Source organism: Squalius cephalus (genome assembly GCF_949319135.1).
Source record: "Squalius cephalus genome assembly, chromosome: 4".
In the NCBI taxonomy this organism is placed as follows: domain Eukaryota; kingdom Metazoa; phylum Chordata; class Actinopteri; order Cypriniformes; family Leuciscidae; genus Squalius; species Squalius cephalus.
Genome location: NC_137125.1, coordinates 50,998,767 through 51,016,522, shown reverse-complemented (window position 1 = coordinate 51,016,522; position 17,756 = coordinate 50,998,767). Strand labels below are relative to the sequence as shown.

Below are 17,756 nucleotides of genomic sequence, written 5' to 3'. Positions count from 1 at the left end.
CAGTCTAGGTTGATAAGCAGACTATGTTCCTGAGAATGAACTGTTTAAAGTGTAGATTAAATGATATGTATTATACATACTGAAGGAGGAAAGTCACTCATTCCTTGGAATATGTTGTTGCCGCTTTGCCTTATGGGATCTCTTGGACTTTCTCTGATGGGTTTGAACTCTAATGTGTGTCAATGAGCGTTTGCTTTTGAATTTCAGAGCCTGTGGGTAGAAAGAACGACATTAACGCTTGTTCAGAGTCTCCCAGGCATCTCCCGCTGGTTTGAAGTGGAGAGGAGGGAACTGGTAAGGAGATCTCCCATTAAACTTTTCCTTTTGTATGGTTCTCACACTCACCACTTTAAGTCAGAGACAAACTCTAGCAAATACTTAAATGCTTAGCCAATGGATTGTGTGTGTGTGGTCTTGTAGTATGTACTTATTGTGCGTTCTTGGTAGAAAAACTCAATACACTGGGGAGCTGATAGAGTTACCTTCAAAGTAGACATAGACTATTAATTGTTTGACTGATATTTTGTATCAATATTCACACTTTTGAACTTAATTCATTAATGGTTCTACCAATAAATGACACCATTTGGTGGGTCACTAAGCAGAACCTTAACTTAATGTATTGCAAAATAAACACATTTAATCAGATCACAAAATGACTCATGGCACTACTACTACTACTAATTCTACTTCTACTAATCTATAATAATCATAATCTGCATCATAATAAAAATGCATAATGTTTTATGAAACTTACCCACATTTAAGTTTTGATAAAAAAAGAATGCATGAAGCTAGAATAAAATATATAAATATATTTTTTGTTTAAAGCGGAGGCTCTGTTGTTTCTTTTGTTATATTGTATACTGGTGGAGTAAATTTAATGCATCCTTTCTGAAACTATTAGCTTCATAATAAAAAATAATAAAAATAAATAAATATATATATATATATATATATATATATATATATATATATATATATATATATATATATATATATATATATATATATATGAGAAAATAGGCCAATGGAAAAATTGGTTCTGCATATTACTGAATTTAAAAAAGGAAATCAATAAAAATCGCAATATTTTTTTTAACTTGAAGCTTTTACACTCCCATGCTTGAGCAGAGTATGTTTCAGCCGTACAAAATAAATTTGTTGCTCTTCCAAAGTTCTCCAAACATTGAATGAAAGTTTTTTCAACCATTGTGTCTTGGTTTGTTGGTGAACTTCCCTGTTTTTTTGGTTTTTTTGGCCACAGGTGGAGGTGAGTCCGCTAGAGAACGCTATTGAGGTCATCGAGAACAAGAACCTGCAGTTGCGGACGTTGATTACGCAATGTCAAACACGGCAGATGCAGAACATCAACCCCTTGACCATGTGTCTCAACGGAGTCATCGATGCAGCTGTCAACGGAGGTCTCGCTCGCTATCAGGAGGTTCGTTTTCTTGTAATTTTGGTCATATGGCACTAATTCACTGTATATTATATGTATTCCATATCCCCACCAATGCAAGATCACCTCACGTTTTAAAATATGTATACCCACTCTCTCAAGGTTGTCTCTCGGTTTCCTCTGTCAGAGAACACAGAGCCTTCAGATGGCTGAAGGGAATTCTGGAATACCTTAAGAGTTTAGCTTGTCCGAAAGGAAATATCTTAGCCATAACTACAGAAACAGCAGCATTGAAAAAAGAATCATTCCCCTTGTGAAACCCTGGAAAAAAAATCTATATAATCTCAAAGAAGTCATATGCTGTGCGAATACAACAGGTCTTTCCAAATTGTATGAATGCTTGTTGCATAGCAACCTCGCTTTAGTGTCACTGCAGCTTTTACCTTGATAGACTTGGAGAGCAGCTATAAAGAAGATAGTCGACTGTATACATGCAAGGTTTTTTGTTTGTACATGTTCCAGAAAGCACATTTGCGTTAAATTCTTTTCATGTAGGCTGTTCAGATACCGTCCTCGCCGAGTGTCCTGAGGCGAAGGGTCATGGGATGAGCAGCAGTTAAAATATTTGGATCGCAAACATGACAGAATTACCAATTAGTTGTTTATTGAGCGTTCCAGCTGTTGGCATTAATATTTGCTTGCGTTTCTGCACTTTAAGGTCAGCCCTCAAAGAAATTCCACTCTAAAATTACAAGATCTAGCTCTTAATTGGCTCATCCCCTACCGTTTTTTTTAAACTTTCTTGACATCTGCGTCTTCTTTAGAAGCTCAAGGAAAGATTTGTTTTAGTAAGGCAGAGGTATGTGTATTCCATTCCTTAAATTATCGCAAAAACAATTCACAAGTACACCTGTAATTGCTCCTGAGGTGTTTGTCTACTGGCGATCTGCAGGCAGCCACAATTAAATCTTCTCGTAGCGTTTGGTTGGTGTTAAGTTCAGAGCGAAATTTGTGTTAAATTTTGTGTTGTTGCCGGCGTACACTGTGCGATTTCGGACACTCAGGAGGTTGTGAGCCATTGCACATGTTGTGAGTCAGTTAACATGGTAATCGTGTCAAAGCAGCTGGTACATGTGTACTGTGTACTGCTGTACTGCACGGCAAGCCGGCGGCAATCGTGTAACGTAGGCCAGTAAGTGCTGTTGGTGTAAACCTCACTCCTCTGGTCTCAAGAAGCACGCTAGCAACTGACGCTAAAGGCTGTGGGTCTTTAGTGTCCTTGTTAGCGCGCCCGCCTCCTGTGCCGGAGACTACGGTTTGAATCCCTCTCGAAGCGGGTCGAGTAGGAGCGGATGCAGTTGGTGCCGTGACCCGGATGGGAGCGTGGTTTAGGGGGGTGAGTGTAATGTAGGCCAGTAAGTGCTGTGCATGTAAACCTCACTCCTCTGGCCTCAAGAGGTGCGTTAGCGACTGAGGCTGCGGTCTTTAGTGTCCTTGTTAGCATGCCCACCTCCCACTCCAGAGATGCCGGTTCGAATCCTGCTCAGAGCGGGTGGAATACGACCGGTTACAATTGCATGAGCTTTCGCGCTAAACATGGAGACTGGCACTTTCAATATTGCTGCTTTAGCTTTGGATGTGTATTTGTGTGTGTGTGTAGGCACACGTTGTGGTTGCAGCCACATGGGCTGTAATTATAGTCATGGATCTAGCGTATGTGAAAAATTTGTAACAATTATCAGGGGTTCAGGAGGTGCTCGTAACTTGCTCGGCTCGTAATTTCTCTTACACAATGCAAGCCGCGACCATACGAGCATCAACGATTTCCAAGCGATTTCTCCAGAGAAAAAAAAATCGCCTGCAAGCTTGTACGACATCAAAAATCATAATGTGTATGCCTGGCTTTTGTAAGCCTTTTTTAAATGTATTTTTTATTTTTTATTTCATTTCATTCCCTTCCTAAAAACTCACAGACGTTTCTCAAAAGATCCCATAACTCAAATATGCTGGTCCCTTTGTCGCTAAAAATCACCGTCAGCGTGAACTCCTTCAGTGATCGGCAGGCATAGCGTGCATCTGCAATTAAATTGTGCATCTGCCGGTAGCGTTCGCCCGGGCTTAAGGGCAAATGTCATGTTCAGGCCAGGGCAATGGGAAAATCTGCATGGTGGAATCTTTGAAGTCTGAGAGTTTCCCTCCTAAAGCTTCTGCTCTCCCACTGTCTCTTTGGAGATACCAGCACATCGTCCTTGGAACAGATCGGACACAGATACACCGTCTGTTCTCTCTCCTTCCCCCTTTTCCTTAGAAGATCTGAAGACATGCATGTTTTTATAAGCTCATATTTTTGCACTTTATTTTTGGTTGCAGCTCTTCATCCCCTATTTAACTGAAAACAGAAAGTTAATCAAGTTATAATTTGACTAATCGGTGAAATTATGCATGATATTGTTTGCTGAAGTTGTCAAGGTAAATGTAACTCGCACCACAAAATATGTGAAGGCTGGTGAGGCACAATGCATTATGGTTAAACAGTGCAATTTTGTGTTTCTCATAGGCATTCTTCGTGAAGGACTACATCATGAATCACCCCGAAGATGGAGACAAAATTGGTCGTCTCCGGGAGCTCATGTTTGAGCAGGTTTGTTTGAAGAAACCAAATCTAATCTACACCAGATTTCACACCGATTTATGATGTTTCATTGTCATCATTTCTCCACTCGTGTTTGCCATTTAGCCGTTACGTTCTACACAAGCTCGGTTTCTGTAGGTCTCACTTCTTCCCTACATGCTCGTGCTGCTTAGTAACCAGAAACTCTCCAGAGCCGAGCACATGATGCTGATGTCTAGACAGTAACCATGGATATAAGCCAGTTACAAGCATGAAAGTGAACTTTTAAAGACTGAAGGGGGAAAAATATTTTGCTGATCATTTAATTATGAAGCAAGCAGTTTTAAAGACAACTTGTAAGAATAATGGATGCTATTTGCTTCTTTAATGAATGTCTTTCATCTTATTGCTCTTGATTCGTCAGTATGTTATTTTAAAGAACATAAAACATTTTTTATGGTTTTCAATCAAAATGTAGTGACTTTTACTGCCCTGCTGATGTTTAAACCCCAAGTGCATGGGCAGGGAAAAATATTAGCCAATAATAGATCAGATCAAGTCTCCTCCCTACATTATTCAGCACTAAATATTCTGTTTTACTGAAATGCGTCATATTACGGAGGTTAAATGCATTGTGAGTACTATTGTCTTTTAAAGGCTCATCGTTTCTCCATCAGGCTCACATACTGGAGTTTGGGTTGACAGTGCATGAGAAGTTTGTACCTCAGGACATGCGGCCCCTGCACAAGAAACTGGTGGATCAGTTTCATCTCATGAAATCCAGCCTCGGCATACAGGTACATATCAGAGTTCCTACAGTCGGATTCCCAAGCCGTTCCTTGTGCGCTCATCTTTCTCTCTTTCCCACTGCCTGAAGGAATTTCCGGCCTATGTGCGAGCCAGTCCGATTCACTTCACCAACGGAAGCCCCCGAGCTGGAAGAAACTCAGCGCCCAATATAATGAGTCCAGAGGGAGGAGCTCGTGTGGTGTCACGCCGCAGGTGAGAAACTCTTTTCTGGATTACACTTTATTTTGATGGCCCCCTTTAGACACCTATGTCAATTAACTCTTATTAGAGTATTAGACTGTCTGCTAAAGTGTAACTCTTTTCGGGTCAAACACTAGGGGGTTTTCATTGGTTAGTGCTGATATCTAGGGAGCAGAATGGCTAATAGCAGCCATAATGTCCTTATGTAATATAAGTAGAGATGGAAAAAAATATTGTGCTATATTGTGAATATTTTTTTTCTGACTTGCTGTGGATAGTATTATATGCTCGTATTTGTTCCACCGACTCCTCTTTATTTATTTATTTATTCATTAATTTATTCATTAGTAGTACTAGTAGTTATAATGAATGAATGAAATACTGATAGAGTACTGATACTTTTTTTTATTATATTTTGTAGTATAATGATGATTTTATTATGTCAAAAAGCCAATTTAAAATTTTTAATAATAAACAATTTATTTAGATTTTTTGTCTTCTTAAACTCCCACTTATAATATTTACATAAAACATTTTATTATAATGATGACAGACAACTGTTTTGCAATTAAACCTTTGTTTACATAAAATTCATTCAAAATATTTGAAAGCAGAAAATGTTAATTATAGAAGTTGATTTTGAAACTATTAATCGACCACTCAATCATGATTACTAGCAAATGTCGATAATGTCAGAATATTGGCTGATTGATGACTAATGTCTTTCTACTAATCTTCTTGTAAATTCTACTCTTAATTTTCACCAGAAATTGATACTACTTGTTATGAAGTCATTCTTATTGTGTTTTTATTGTATGTGATTCAGTCCTCTCAGCTACCCAGCAGTCAACCGCTACTCTTCATCCTCGCTGTCATCGCAGGCGTCCAATGAAGTGAGCAACATCACGGGCCAATCAGAGAGCTCCGATGAAGTCTTCAACATGCAGGCGAGTGCACAGGACCGCCACTGTCTCATACACACACACACACACACACACACACCGGCAGAACCTCTATTCTCTCTCGCTGTCTTTCATATTTCCTTCTAATCTCCCTCTTTTTTCTTGTTCTTTTTCCTTGCTTCTTTTTCTTTCCTAATTGCCCTCTTTCTGTTTTCATCTGTCTCTCTCACATCCCCACTTAATCCTTCCTGTCTCGCTCTGTCTTTTCTCTCACTGTGAGAATCGGATTTGTAGGTGAATTATAGACTGGATGGACAGATCATTTAACTTTTTTCTTTTATCCCAGACCGAATTATTATTTTACAACCCGTTAATGTTATAGACCATCAACAAAGTATAGAAAACTGTGAGCTCTTTCTCATGCTTCTCACGTTTTCTTCTCTTTTCAGCCAAGTCCGTCTACCTCAAGTCTCAGTTCCAATCACTCTGCCTCTCCCAACGTGACCAGCTCGGCTCCGTCCAGTGCCAGAGGTGAGAAGAGTCTGTCCGCTCTCAGAGCAGCCATGCCAAACCTTTGCTCTTTTGGAATAAAAGCTTGATGTATATATACTGCTATGTTCCTACAGCAAATGCTGAGGTTTGATGCGGCACAGTAACACAATAACACGTGTTAAATATTTACAACGGACTGTGTTCTTGCAGTGCACTGACCAATCATTTTCCTTATTTTTAATACTTGCATGAAGCATTTTTTGATGCAAGATGCCTTAAGTAAAAATTTTTAAGTTACGGAAGCCGTTTTCCACCAGAAAATAAAGGCATTGTGATTATTTCTCATATTTGAGAAATTATCTATTTCACAATGTGAAGCTTTTTATCACAATTTGGACTTTATTTATCTTAATTGTGACTTTATTTCTAGTATTTGAGACTATATATTTCACAATGCAACATTTCTCCCTTTTGTAACATTATATTACAATTTGGACTCATATTTGTAAGTATATTTCTCATAATTGAGTCTTCATATTTCACAGTGCGATTCATATTTGCAACTTCATATCAAAATTGAAACTATATTTCTCATTTTCGACTTTCTCATAATTGTGAATTTTGGTTACACTTCATTTTAAGGTGTCTATGTTACAGTGTTACATTATACATGGAAGTACTGAGTAATAATAATTAACTACATGTACTTGTACATGTACATTCCTCATAACAGAGTCATTGCGTCATTGGATTTGCAACTTTAAAATTTGGACTATTTGGACTATTTTAATGGAGTCTATTTTTCTGTTTTTCTGCAACTTCATTTCTTGTATTTGATTCTTTATCTTTGTAATTATATTTCTCGAGTCTTCATATTTCCTGGTATTTTATTTATGGTATGTTTATTTCCCGGTATGTTCAATCATGGTAAATTGAGTTCTTATTTGCTGTAATTGCAACTGACTCTCTTATTTTAAGCATTTTCTTACAATTATATTATTACAATTTTTTAGTCTGATTCAGAAACAGGCCTCCATAATAAACAGATTTCTGAGTTAAAAATAAAATGCTACAGAAGTGATGTTTATGGCCCCTTTAATGCAGTTTTACTGTGGGATACAGAAAGCTGGTGTCCTGATATATTGCAGAACTCTCCCCTCTGTTCCTCTCTCTTCTCTGCTCTTCCTCGGCCACTTATCTCCCTCCATTCAGCATGTGTTTACTTGCGGACACAGGTCGTAAAAATGGGAATATGTATGGAGACATTTATGTAATCTTATAGTCTCCCCTTGGCAGCCCCTCTTGCCTTGCATAGAGACCCCCATAAAGCAGCGGCAGACAGGAGGCGCTCCTGAAGGCATAAAATGCTGCTTGAAGAACTCTAGACTGATGATAGCTTTCATAAGGGAGCCGTGGCCTTCTGTCCTGTGCTGGAGGAGAATGTTAGTGTTCTGAGCAGGTTCAGGCCTGGCAGCCCATCTCTTCCCGCGAGATAGCCGTCTGTCACCCCAACAGAACAATTCTCGCCCTAGCAGGAGGGAGAGACTAGGAGGAGCCTTTATTTCATGTGCTGGCTGGTTAGCAAAGAAACGAGTGCAAGATCTATGTCTTTTTTTATGTGTGTGTGGGGGCACATATTTGAGCATTCATATTGGTTTGTTACAGAAATCACACCCTTGCTTACACCTCCTCACCCTTCACAGGTTCTCCACAGTTGTCAGATAAACAAAAGCATTCCCGAGAGAACTGCCTCTCACCAAGAGAGAGACCCTGCAGCGCCATATATCCGAACCCCCTGGATCCCACACAGGTATGAAGATGATTATAGTATCAGTGTTTTTATTATTCATCAGATGCCAAACAGTCTTCGGTTGTGGTGTATTGGTGGGTTTACTTCTCATAGCCTTCTTCATTGTAAGATTTGCGTTTACCACATCTTGAAAAACGACTAGATGAAACTGGCTTTGTTAATGTGTCTCAGGAATATTATTTGTCAAGAAATGAGAAGTGAGGTAAAGTATCTATGCAGAAGACTCATTTCTCATACATCAGTACATTTTAATAGGGAGATAAATTACATACTAATGTAAAATCATCATGAATGAAGCATATACTGGGTAAGAAGCTTTCACAATCGTATCTATTATGAACGTTAATGTCTAATATAAACATATCTCTTGATTTATTGTAATGCCACCTATAGAAGATTGTGTTTAGTTTATATATTTATTCATATTTAACCACGGCCACCAGGGTGGAAGAAGCTTTTCCCAGAATGATTTTTTTTTACTGTTCTGTACATTTCCGTTCTTGTCATCACACTATCCAAATGCTCAAGATTAAATCTAGCTTGAGTCTTTTTTCGGCAATGAATAAAGTGGATATGAATATATATATATATATATATATATATATATATATATATATATATATATATATATATATATATATATATATATATATATATATATATATATTATGAAGACTTCAGATGCAAAAGCTTCTAAATGCCATCTGATATTTTCTTCTAGAATGATCATTTTTATCAAGCTTGTATGTTTGTTCAGTTATTTCACTTTAATGGCAATGAAAATTACCTAATAATTGTCATTAAAGTGAAATTATTGAACCTAAATATACGAGCTTGATAAAAATGCTCATTTTAGAAGAAAATTTCAGATGGCACTTAGAGGCTTTTGCATCTGAAGTCTTCATATATGCTATCATTATTTGCCACTTTATTCATTGCCGAATGAATAAAGTATCATCATATATATATATATATATATAATTGATGTAAATATATAACTGATGTAAAATAGAAACAAGAAAGCAATGTAACGAATATTTTCATTGTAAACCTATAGCCTATAGCAAACCTTTAGTAACCTACAGTAATCACTGAACATTTCCCAGTGAGAAATCTCAACCGCACTGATGTGATGTGAATGTCTTTCACAGAGGCCGGTCCCACACCCAGCGGGCGATGCCTCCTTGCCTCGCAGTGACCCCAACATCTCTACCCCCGACAAAGGTGAGCATGTGCATGTGAGCGTATGAATCTTCAGTCTGTCGAAGGTGGTCTGAAATGACGGGGGTCTCGCGGTCAGCGCGCTAGATCTGATGCTAACCGACAGCTCACCGCTCTTGTCTGTTGTGACAGCTGTGACTGGACCACCAAAGAGCTTCACAAACAGACTTATGCTTATTCTGATTGACAGGGAGATGTTGAGGAGGTTTCATCATCTGTTCACCCAAGTTATTTAAATCTACGGTTACATTGCCTTGTAAAGACATTGGCAACTTTTAGTTTTTCCTTCCTGTGATGTATTTCCAAAATGTATATATACATGGTGTTTTTGATGTTACTGCTTCATTTGAGAGGATTTGATCATCCCAAAAAATGCCCAGTGAGCTATTGCAATATTAAAGGGATAGTTTGCCCAAAAAGGAACATTGTGTCATCATTTACACAACCTCATGTTGTTCCAAACTGAGTTTCTTTCTTCTGTTGAACACAAAGGAAGATATTTTAAAGAATGTTGGTAATCAAACGGTTGCCATTGACTTACATAGGAAAAATAATACTATGGAAGTCTATGGCTACCGTCAACTGTCTGATTACCGACATTCTTCAAAATATCTTCTTTTGAGTTCAACAGAAGAAAGAAACTCATACAGGTTTGGAACAAATTGAGGGTGAGTAAATTATGACAGAATTTTAATTTTTGGGCAAACTATCCCTTTAAATTTGTTTAATTTTAGAGGGGAAAAAAGGTCTGAAAGGTTTTGGATATTGAATATTTGGATATTTTGTTCTGTATAAGACATTGAAAATAGCTGTTAAAGATAGAAGAAACACAGTTTTCTTTCCTCAGTGGGGATATTTCCTGTTGTTGAGGGACAGTGTCCATGCTTTTACACCCTAGTCCCACCAAACCCTGATTTGCTATTTCCTATTGTCAGTCATACAACGCTACTGGGCATTGTATTTTGAGTTGAGTTGACTGAATATACCTGAAATGCATGTTTTGTGTGTGAAAGTGGTGAAGCCTGCACCTAGTAGCTGGAGTCTAGACATGCCGCTCTCTGATTTTAATGGAAAGGGCCCCCCTGTTCCTCCTAGACCAACGTACACAGGTAAAGAAAGAAATCTGCTTCGCCCGATCCTATAGACTTACACAGATGTTTCCAGAGCCTTTTAACTCTCAGATCTTCCACTCTTCTGCTCTAAAGTCTCCTGGTTTCTTGCTCGTCTTATTTACTACATCTCACTGTATCATGAGGGCTGCCGGTCGGACGCATCATTGGATAATGAGAAAAGTAACAGCGGGATCCTTCTCACATACTCTTTTGTTTATAATCATTCTTGATGAGCTTTCTCGCTGCATTTCTTTCTTTAAACTGCATGACGTGTCTTTAAACCTCAATCTGCACCATTGCTGCTTCATTACCTTTTAGATGTTGGTCTGCATTCTCTTTTCTGCATTGTCTTACTATCTTTTATTTTATTTTATTCTTCTACATTTTATTCATTTTAATATAGAACACTTTTATTAAGTCATTTTCGGAACTATAATTATAACTAGTATGCTTTACTATATTTTATAATTTACTAGTTTTGTTGCGTATATATATATATATATATATAAATTACTATATATATATATATATATATATATATATATATATATATATATATATATATATATAATTTACTATACATAGTATACTATTTACTATATATAAGTAGTGTATTTATTTTATATTTTTATAATTTTATAATTTATTAAATTGTTTTAATGTAACCTAATAAATTATTATTGTTGTTGTTGTTGTTGTTGTTGTTGTTAGTATGAAGTAACTTTCAGAACTATAACTAGTATAAATTCAATTCTATTCATTTAAATAATGACTCTTTTTGGCACTCCAAACTTCTCTAACATTGTAAGTGTACCTCAGAGAACAAATTGCATAATAAAAATGTATAAAGTGACCCTTTTAAGTGTGTACATCAGTGGACTGTAATTGAGGGTCTTGTCCTGGAAAAGAAATGGTAGCGAATGGTTAAACTGTTTTGCATTAGCCGACCGACCTTGGCAAAGCGTTTCCCTGATTAATAGACAGCCATGACCATGTTTACTGTCCCAAGCTCCTGTATCAAGTGAAGTAGATTGACTTTTTGTGTCCTTTAATAGGATCTCCTGCCAAGACTACACGATCACAGTCCCCTGTGATGACATCACGCTCGCCTCAGAAGGTATGACCTTTTCTTGTTGTCTAGGGTGTTTTGTGAAGTGACCTTTGATGTACAGTGTTTACTGTAGTGTCTCGGGACTCAATCCAGGATGTCTAAACTGGGTCAGGCTCTAGTCAATCCAACTGGGCCCATGATTAGACAGAGAGACACTGTTTGTGAGTGTTCGCTCCAGTCCTGAACAGCTCCGTTGGCTCACGTACATGGCAGTGATCCGATGCAGAATCCACTAATCGATCTCAAACTCTTTCTTCTCAATGGTGGCACAATCATTTTACTGCAAGATTGTGTTTATCAGATAACTCTGTCTTTAAGTCTTTACTCTCCTAAGTTAAGTACAGTAGAGGTCAAAAGTGATGTCCAGCCAAGGTAAATTGACATCTTCACCCTTTATACAAATAATATAAAACATTAAAAAGATTTTGTACGCATATTGTGTAGTTTGCAAATGTAAGCAAATGTTTTATTTGTGATAATGCAATGAAACATGCCACATTTAATAACTGATTATGTTGTAGTCAATGTATGCTTTTTTTGTTATTCTATGCATTTTATTTTATTTTTGCATCGTAAAATAAAATCTGTAGCTGTAGTTTGCCTTTATTTGCCAAATAATATTCAGATAAATACCTTAACCAAGGCCTATTTAAAAAAATATAAACTATTTTCCTTGTATGTCAATGGTTTAATTGAACTTGTCATTAAAAACAAATATCCCCTCCGGGCATCACTTTTGACCACCACTGTATCTCTCATCCAATCTACATATTTTACATGATTAGTTTTTAAAGAATGTATAATGCATGTTTTATGATGCCTTATTGACCAGCTTTAGTTTCCTGTATGTTATCAATAGTGCATTTCATCATTCAAGAAAATATTAAACATGTTACCCTCATGCTGTCAGTCCAACTGTAATGCACTTTTAATGTATTACTGAGCTTTACTGAAAATTCAGGTGTCCATATTGCAGAGTACCAGAAACCACAGTATTTTTTCTTTCAAAGGGTATAATAGGGAATAAAAGGGTCACAGACCTTGAAAAAGGTTGGAGCTGCAGTCATCAATGTACCTTTATGCCTTTTCTCTTTTACATTGCAGTGAGTGTATTCAGGTTTTAAATAAAAGCACATTCATTCAAAGTAACGGCCCTTAAAGCCGAGCAGCGCTCTAATGGCTTCTCAGAAACTCCTACTCAACGCTGCCTCATTCATCGCGTCTTGTTGACAATTGCATTCCTTGCCACTTCCTTGAATTCTCGTCTCGTGCCACATATCGATTCGTCACCTAGTATTCAGTGAAGCACATGCGTTCCAATCATCTTATAAAACAGAAAGAGTCCAAACTCTTTCTGTTTTCATTTAAAGACTGCATAGAAATCAAATCATTACTCCTTCCGGAAATCGGAAATGCTGAAATCTGTCAAGCTACTCGGGAGAACAAAGCGGAGAGCGAGTTTCGGATGGGAGGAGATCTCAGCACTAGTGCTGGTGAATTTCCTAAAGGAAGTGCAGTCAGCGGGTCAGAAAGCAAAAGCCTAACCTGCTTGACCACCTGTGTACGGTTGTGTCCCAGAAATAGTCTCATGCCTGAAGCTAGACCATGTGACACATCGCACACAAGCATGACCAGGCACACATGAATATAGATTCCACAGTCAGTTACATCTGGCAAAACCAGCTTTAAACAGCACAAATGACCATGCTGGTCCTGGCTATTTTATGTTATCCAGTAGTAGTATAAAATCTATGAAACATGCATCAAGTTTAAATTGTATACAGCAGGTGATATATGCAATCTGACAACAGTGGAATCACTCTTTTATAGTAAAACTGCTGATTACTTATCATGGCTGCTAACTGATAAAATGCCAATATTAAAAATCTATACAGTTTTGTCTAAATAAATAAAAAAATAAAATGAGTGAATTTAGGCATCACAACATTAATATGTACAGTATTAAAATATATATTCATTTTGAGATTTGCTAAAGATTAGCATTTTACAGTGATAAAAATGTGTGTTTTTGAAAGAAAAATAGGGATTAAAATATCCAATATTCACCAATATACATCCAACATCAAATTATACCAACAAATTTTCAGTTTTAATATTGGTCAATAACCAACATATGCTACCAATATATTGCCATCCAAAGAAATGTAGCTTTTTCAGTCAAAATAAAAATGTAATGCAACCTCACTGTTACTGCGGTGCACCATTATCATCTGCACAAAATGAAAATCTTAGCGGAAATGTTGTGTTTGAAGTTCTCTCCAGAGTGCAATCAGATCAAATATGCTTTATTCAGTGAAATTAAGCCCTAGCAACGACTAAAGCCTTAGCTGTGGATTTAATTGCTTAGAAATAATTTTCGTAATGAAAAGAGACAGTATTGCCTCAAAATAATAGAGCCAAAATGGCAGAATATTGTGCTTTGGCCTTCCAGTGTACAGATTTGATTTTGAGGCAGGACTTTTGCTTCTGTTGTAGCTGTTGGCTTTGTTATTAAGAATTTCTTTATTCCTGCTAGTAGATAGAGGTAACTTATCTTGTGCTAACTGCATTGTGGCCCAAAGCTTCATCTTTTCTCTTTTGATCTGTATGTGTTTTGTATTTGTAGACCTCTGCGCCTCCGTTCACCCCTTCGCCCACAGAGTGCCAAACTACAGGGTTGGTGTCAAATTCTCCGGTGCTTTCTGGAAGCTACAGCAGCGGCATCTCATCTCTCAGTCGCTGTAGCGTATCTGAGGCCTCAGGAACTGAGAACACACCCACAGACCACGCCCTCCCAAACTCCGCCTCCAGCGGCTCAGACGAGCTCATTCGACGGGAGAACAAGACCCCGCCTCCTTACAGCATACATGAGCGGAACAACCCCCGCAGGCAAGTCCCGCTTCCACCGAGCTTGTCGATTCCTCCAAGCATTGACGCGCCACCCATTCCGCCCAAACCACACCAGATTCGAAGACAAAATACTGAGCCACGCCGACCCGACCAGTTTCCCAGACCCCGTCCCATTCCTAGGAAAGTCTCGCAGCTCTAACGCTGTGCCCCTCACACCAGCCCCACCATTTGCACTTTTACACTTAACCTCTATGGGTTTATGATTACTCCCTAATCTCCCAGTTATAAAATAAATAGACTGTGGAATATTTTTAATATATAAATATATATTGAGTGAAAGAGGGTTTGCAGGGGTATGACTGCATTTTATGCACTTTTTAGGTTCGAAATTATAAGTTCGCTTGTCAAATTACCCGAGCCCCTAAATTAACTCTAAACAGAACTTAGTACTATGGTATTTTCTCAGATTTTTCATAGATTTATCAATGCTAATTTGTATTTATAGTGGTTGATACAAAACATGTTTTGCCTTAAGAGTCTTTTTATCAGTGACAAATGCACAGTTTATAGTACTCTGAACTTTAGACAAAGGTGCTAGAAGTCCTGTATTTTAATGCTAGCACAAAATGTTCAAGGTTACATTTTCCTTTGAGTATAAGGCCTATTCACACCAAATGAGAGAGAAAATATGTGGTAAAATAATAAGATATTAGAACATTACTAAAGTGGTTTGAAAAGAAAGTACAGCCAAATGAATCTGAAGCTTTGGAAATGAAGTCCATAATGTGTGGGAGAAATTATATAGATTGACATATAGTGCATGAGGTGATGTAAAGAGCACTTTTGCACAAATCACTGTCTGATTTTATATTTATGCACATTTATTATATATGCACATATTTTATTAGTAGACTTTCAAAGGAAACTGTGTTTATGTCTGTAGTACAAAGGGTTAATGAACTAGTATGTCATTTTACAAAGATGTACAAAGATGACATTAGTCCTATGTCCAGTAGCATTACACCGGTTAACTAAATGTGCTAAACTGGGGGGATGCAAAAAATGCTTGTATCATTGACAGGTCAGTTTTCTTTGCAGTCTGAAGAAGAAAAAATACTGCTTTGTTTAAAAAGTTTGCACTTGGTGTGAATAGGCCTTTAGAAAGGTCGCTGCTTTTGGAAGACCAAATTACCATAGTCTCTGAAAATCCACACACAAAGAGCTCTCATGGGTTAGACAAATCTGAAAACTTTCACCATATGAACAGTCACCTTTGCATTGACTAATGTGAAATGAATGTGAGTGTAATCAAGAGTAGTACCTCCGTCCCATTTGTATAATTGGAGCGCAGTTGTGGGCGAGTCTATATGGGCTTTTCGTAGCCCTAAAGCATTGATAGTTTCGTTAGGTTACTTTGGAGTTTGGGGTCTGAATGATTAGAACCTGTGTAGGTGGTCCGAATAATTCCTAACAAGTGCACATGCCCACGCAGTGTAAATGGAGATATACTTTTGTGGAGTTTTGCCAAGTGTTGTGCCAAAGGAACAGGTGGGCTGTAAGGAAAATGGATGTCCTGAACTCGAAGATGCTTTATTAGGATGCAAATGGAGCGTTAGACATCCATTGTAATAGACTTCACTGTAAGGACTCAACGGTGCACCGGACCACTTTACGGCACTGCGTTACCGTACGGCTGCTGGCTGTCTGAAAGACAGTGAGACAAAGTGTTATATCCTGGTAAAAAAAAGCTTCATATAAAAGGTACTTGATCTACCTAGGGCATTACAGAGACTCAAGCTGCCATCAGGCAATAAGGGCTGCCACTTTTAATCTGAATTGATGCGTTCCAGTCGAATCTGGATTGGCACCTCTGGACTGCACCTTCCCTGACCTCAAGTTTCATTTACCTGTACGAAATGGAGGTACAGTGACCATCTACAACCTTTTTTAATGATTATTACACATGCATAAACGCTTCTGTAGATTCCAACACAGTTGCACGGCAGTGTAAAATCTGCAGAAGTGTTTAGCAATGTTTTGCATGCTAATTTCATTTGTTGTCCAAATGTTGCCAAGTTTACAATTCTGTATGGCCCTGCAAATGAAATCCCAGCGAATATGGAAGTGGAGAGACCAGCTATTGTTTTGTTTTAGTGGAAAATGTGATCGTCTAACGCAGTACAATGTCCTCTTTCTTATTAATTCTTAAATTAACTTGAGTATGATTTTTATTTTCTCCTTTTTACGGTCACATTTTATGAGACTCGGATTTGTTGTGAAAGCCAGATGATGATGATTGATGGCATTCACAAAAATCAGTTATTGAGAAAACTGTAAATTAAATAACAAAATTGTTGTAATTATGCCAAATGCAATATCTTGTCTATTGTACATAACATGTTTTTAACAGAAGAAGTGTAGCTATAACAAATTTACAGCTTTGAATGTTTGAACAGCAAATTAAGATGATAAATGTCAAATATTTATGTATTTTGTGAGCGTAGGGAAAATGAGGTTGAGAAAGCACCTAACACATTCACATTCTAATGACTTCCTGTCTAATAAACATTTCCAGCAACATTTTGATTCAACAGCTCATTGCGTTCCTTTCTCGAAAGGTTAACTCGTGTCTGTATGGAACCAATTTCCCTTTATTCAGTGCAGGTTAACAGGCTGGATATGCCAACAAACCAAGTTGTGTATATTCTTCAGTAGTCTTGAAATGTAAATGGAGCTTATATATGTATGTAAAGAATGTGTATTTTACAGATTAAGCTCTATGACAGCCAACTGGACCTCTAATAAGGATCATAACGGCAGAAAAGTAGGAAGCTCATTGTTATTCCTCCAGGTGCAGTGAGCCGGTTGCATTATTCATGTGTTTTTTCTCCGTTCAGTAAGAACTGTATTTGCACACGTAATGCAATCTTGCTGTGGTGGGATGTTTGAAGACTCCTTGCTGTCATGGTAAGTTTGTTCCCAGTCTGAGACCTGAAGAACCAAGGATTTTTCCAAGGAAATTCACAGTTTATATGAAAGGTAAAACCGCAATTGTAATTGGGAAGTCTTCCGGACCAGGGAAAAAGTCTTTGCTGTTCCATTCTTTTATGTTCCCTTCAAGACTTTTGCAAACTGTTCCACCAAAGTGTGCCTCATTTAGATGCTAAACACCCAGGGAATTGTAAATTTATTGGCAAGGTCAAAGGCTGGGGAAGGAGAAAGGCGGGACTTAATGTTGCCTACCTTGGCTGAGCT

The 17,756-nt window shown here is 37.7% G+C and overlaps 1 protein-coding gene across 3 annotated transcripts in view; it reads left to right on the top strand.

Annotated features, from left to right (window-relative positions):
• Nucleotides 1-17,080, top strand: part of dock4b (dedicator of cytokinesis 4b) — an 86,687-nt gene extending 69,607 nt beyond the window's left edge. For 2 of the 3 annotated variants that reach the window (XM_079868418.1, XM_079868417.1), the window contains 12 exons: nt 208-294; nt 1,268-1,444; nt 3,960-4,043; nt 4,691-4,810; nt 4,891-5,015; nt 5,830-5,950; nt 6,355-6,436; nt 8,101-8,207; nt 9,359-9,431; nt 10,442-10,537; nt 11,596-11,657; nt 14,278-17,077. In XM_079868418.1, coding sequence (XP_079724544.1) covers nt 208-294; nt 1,268-1,444; nt 3,960-4,043; nt 4,691-4,810; nt 4,891-5,015; nt 5,830-5,950; nt 6,355-6,436; nt 8,101-8,207; nt 9,359-9,431; nt 10,442-10,537; nt 11,596-11,657; nt 14,278-14,700 — 1,557 coding nt within the window. In that variant the 3' untranslated portion in view covers nt 14,701-17,077. Of the gene's footprint in view, nt 1-207; nt 295-1,267; nt 1,445-3,959; nt 4,044-4,690; nt 4,811-4,890; nt 5,016-5,829; nt 5,951-6,354; nt 6,437-8,100; nt 8,208-9,358; nt 9,432-10,441; nt 10,538-11,595; nt 11,658-14,277 lie in introns of all 3 variants that reach the window. The other variant, XM_079868419.1, reaches the window with a different exon arrangement.
• Nucleotides 17,081-17,756: the final 676 nt, after the last annotated feature.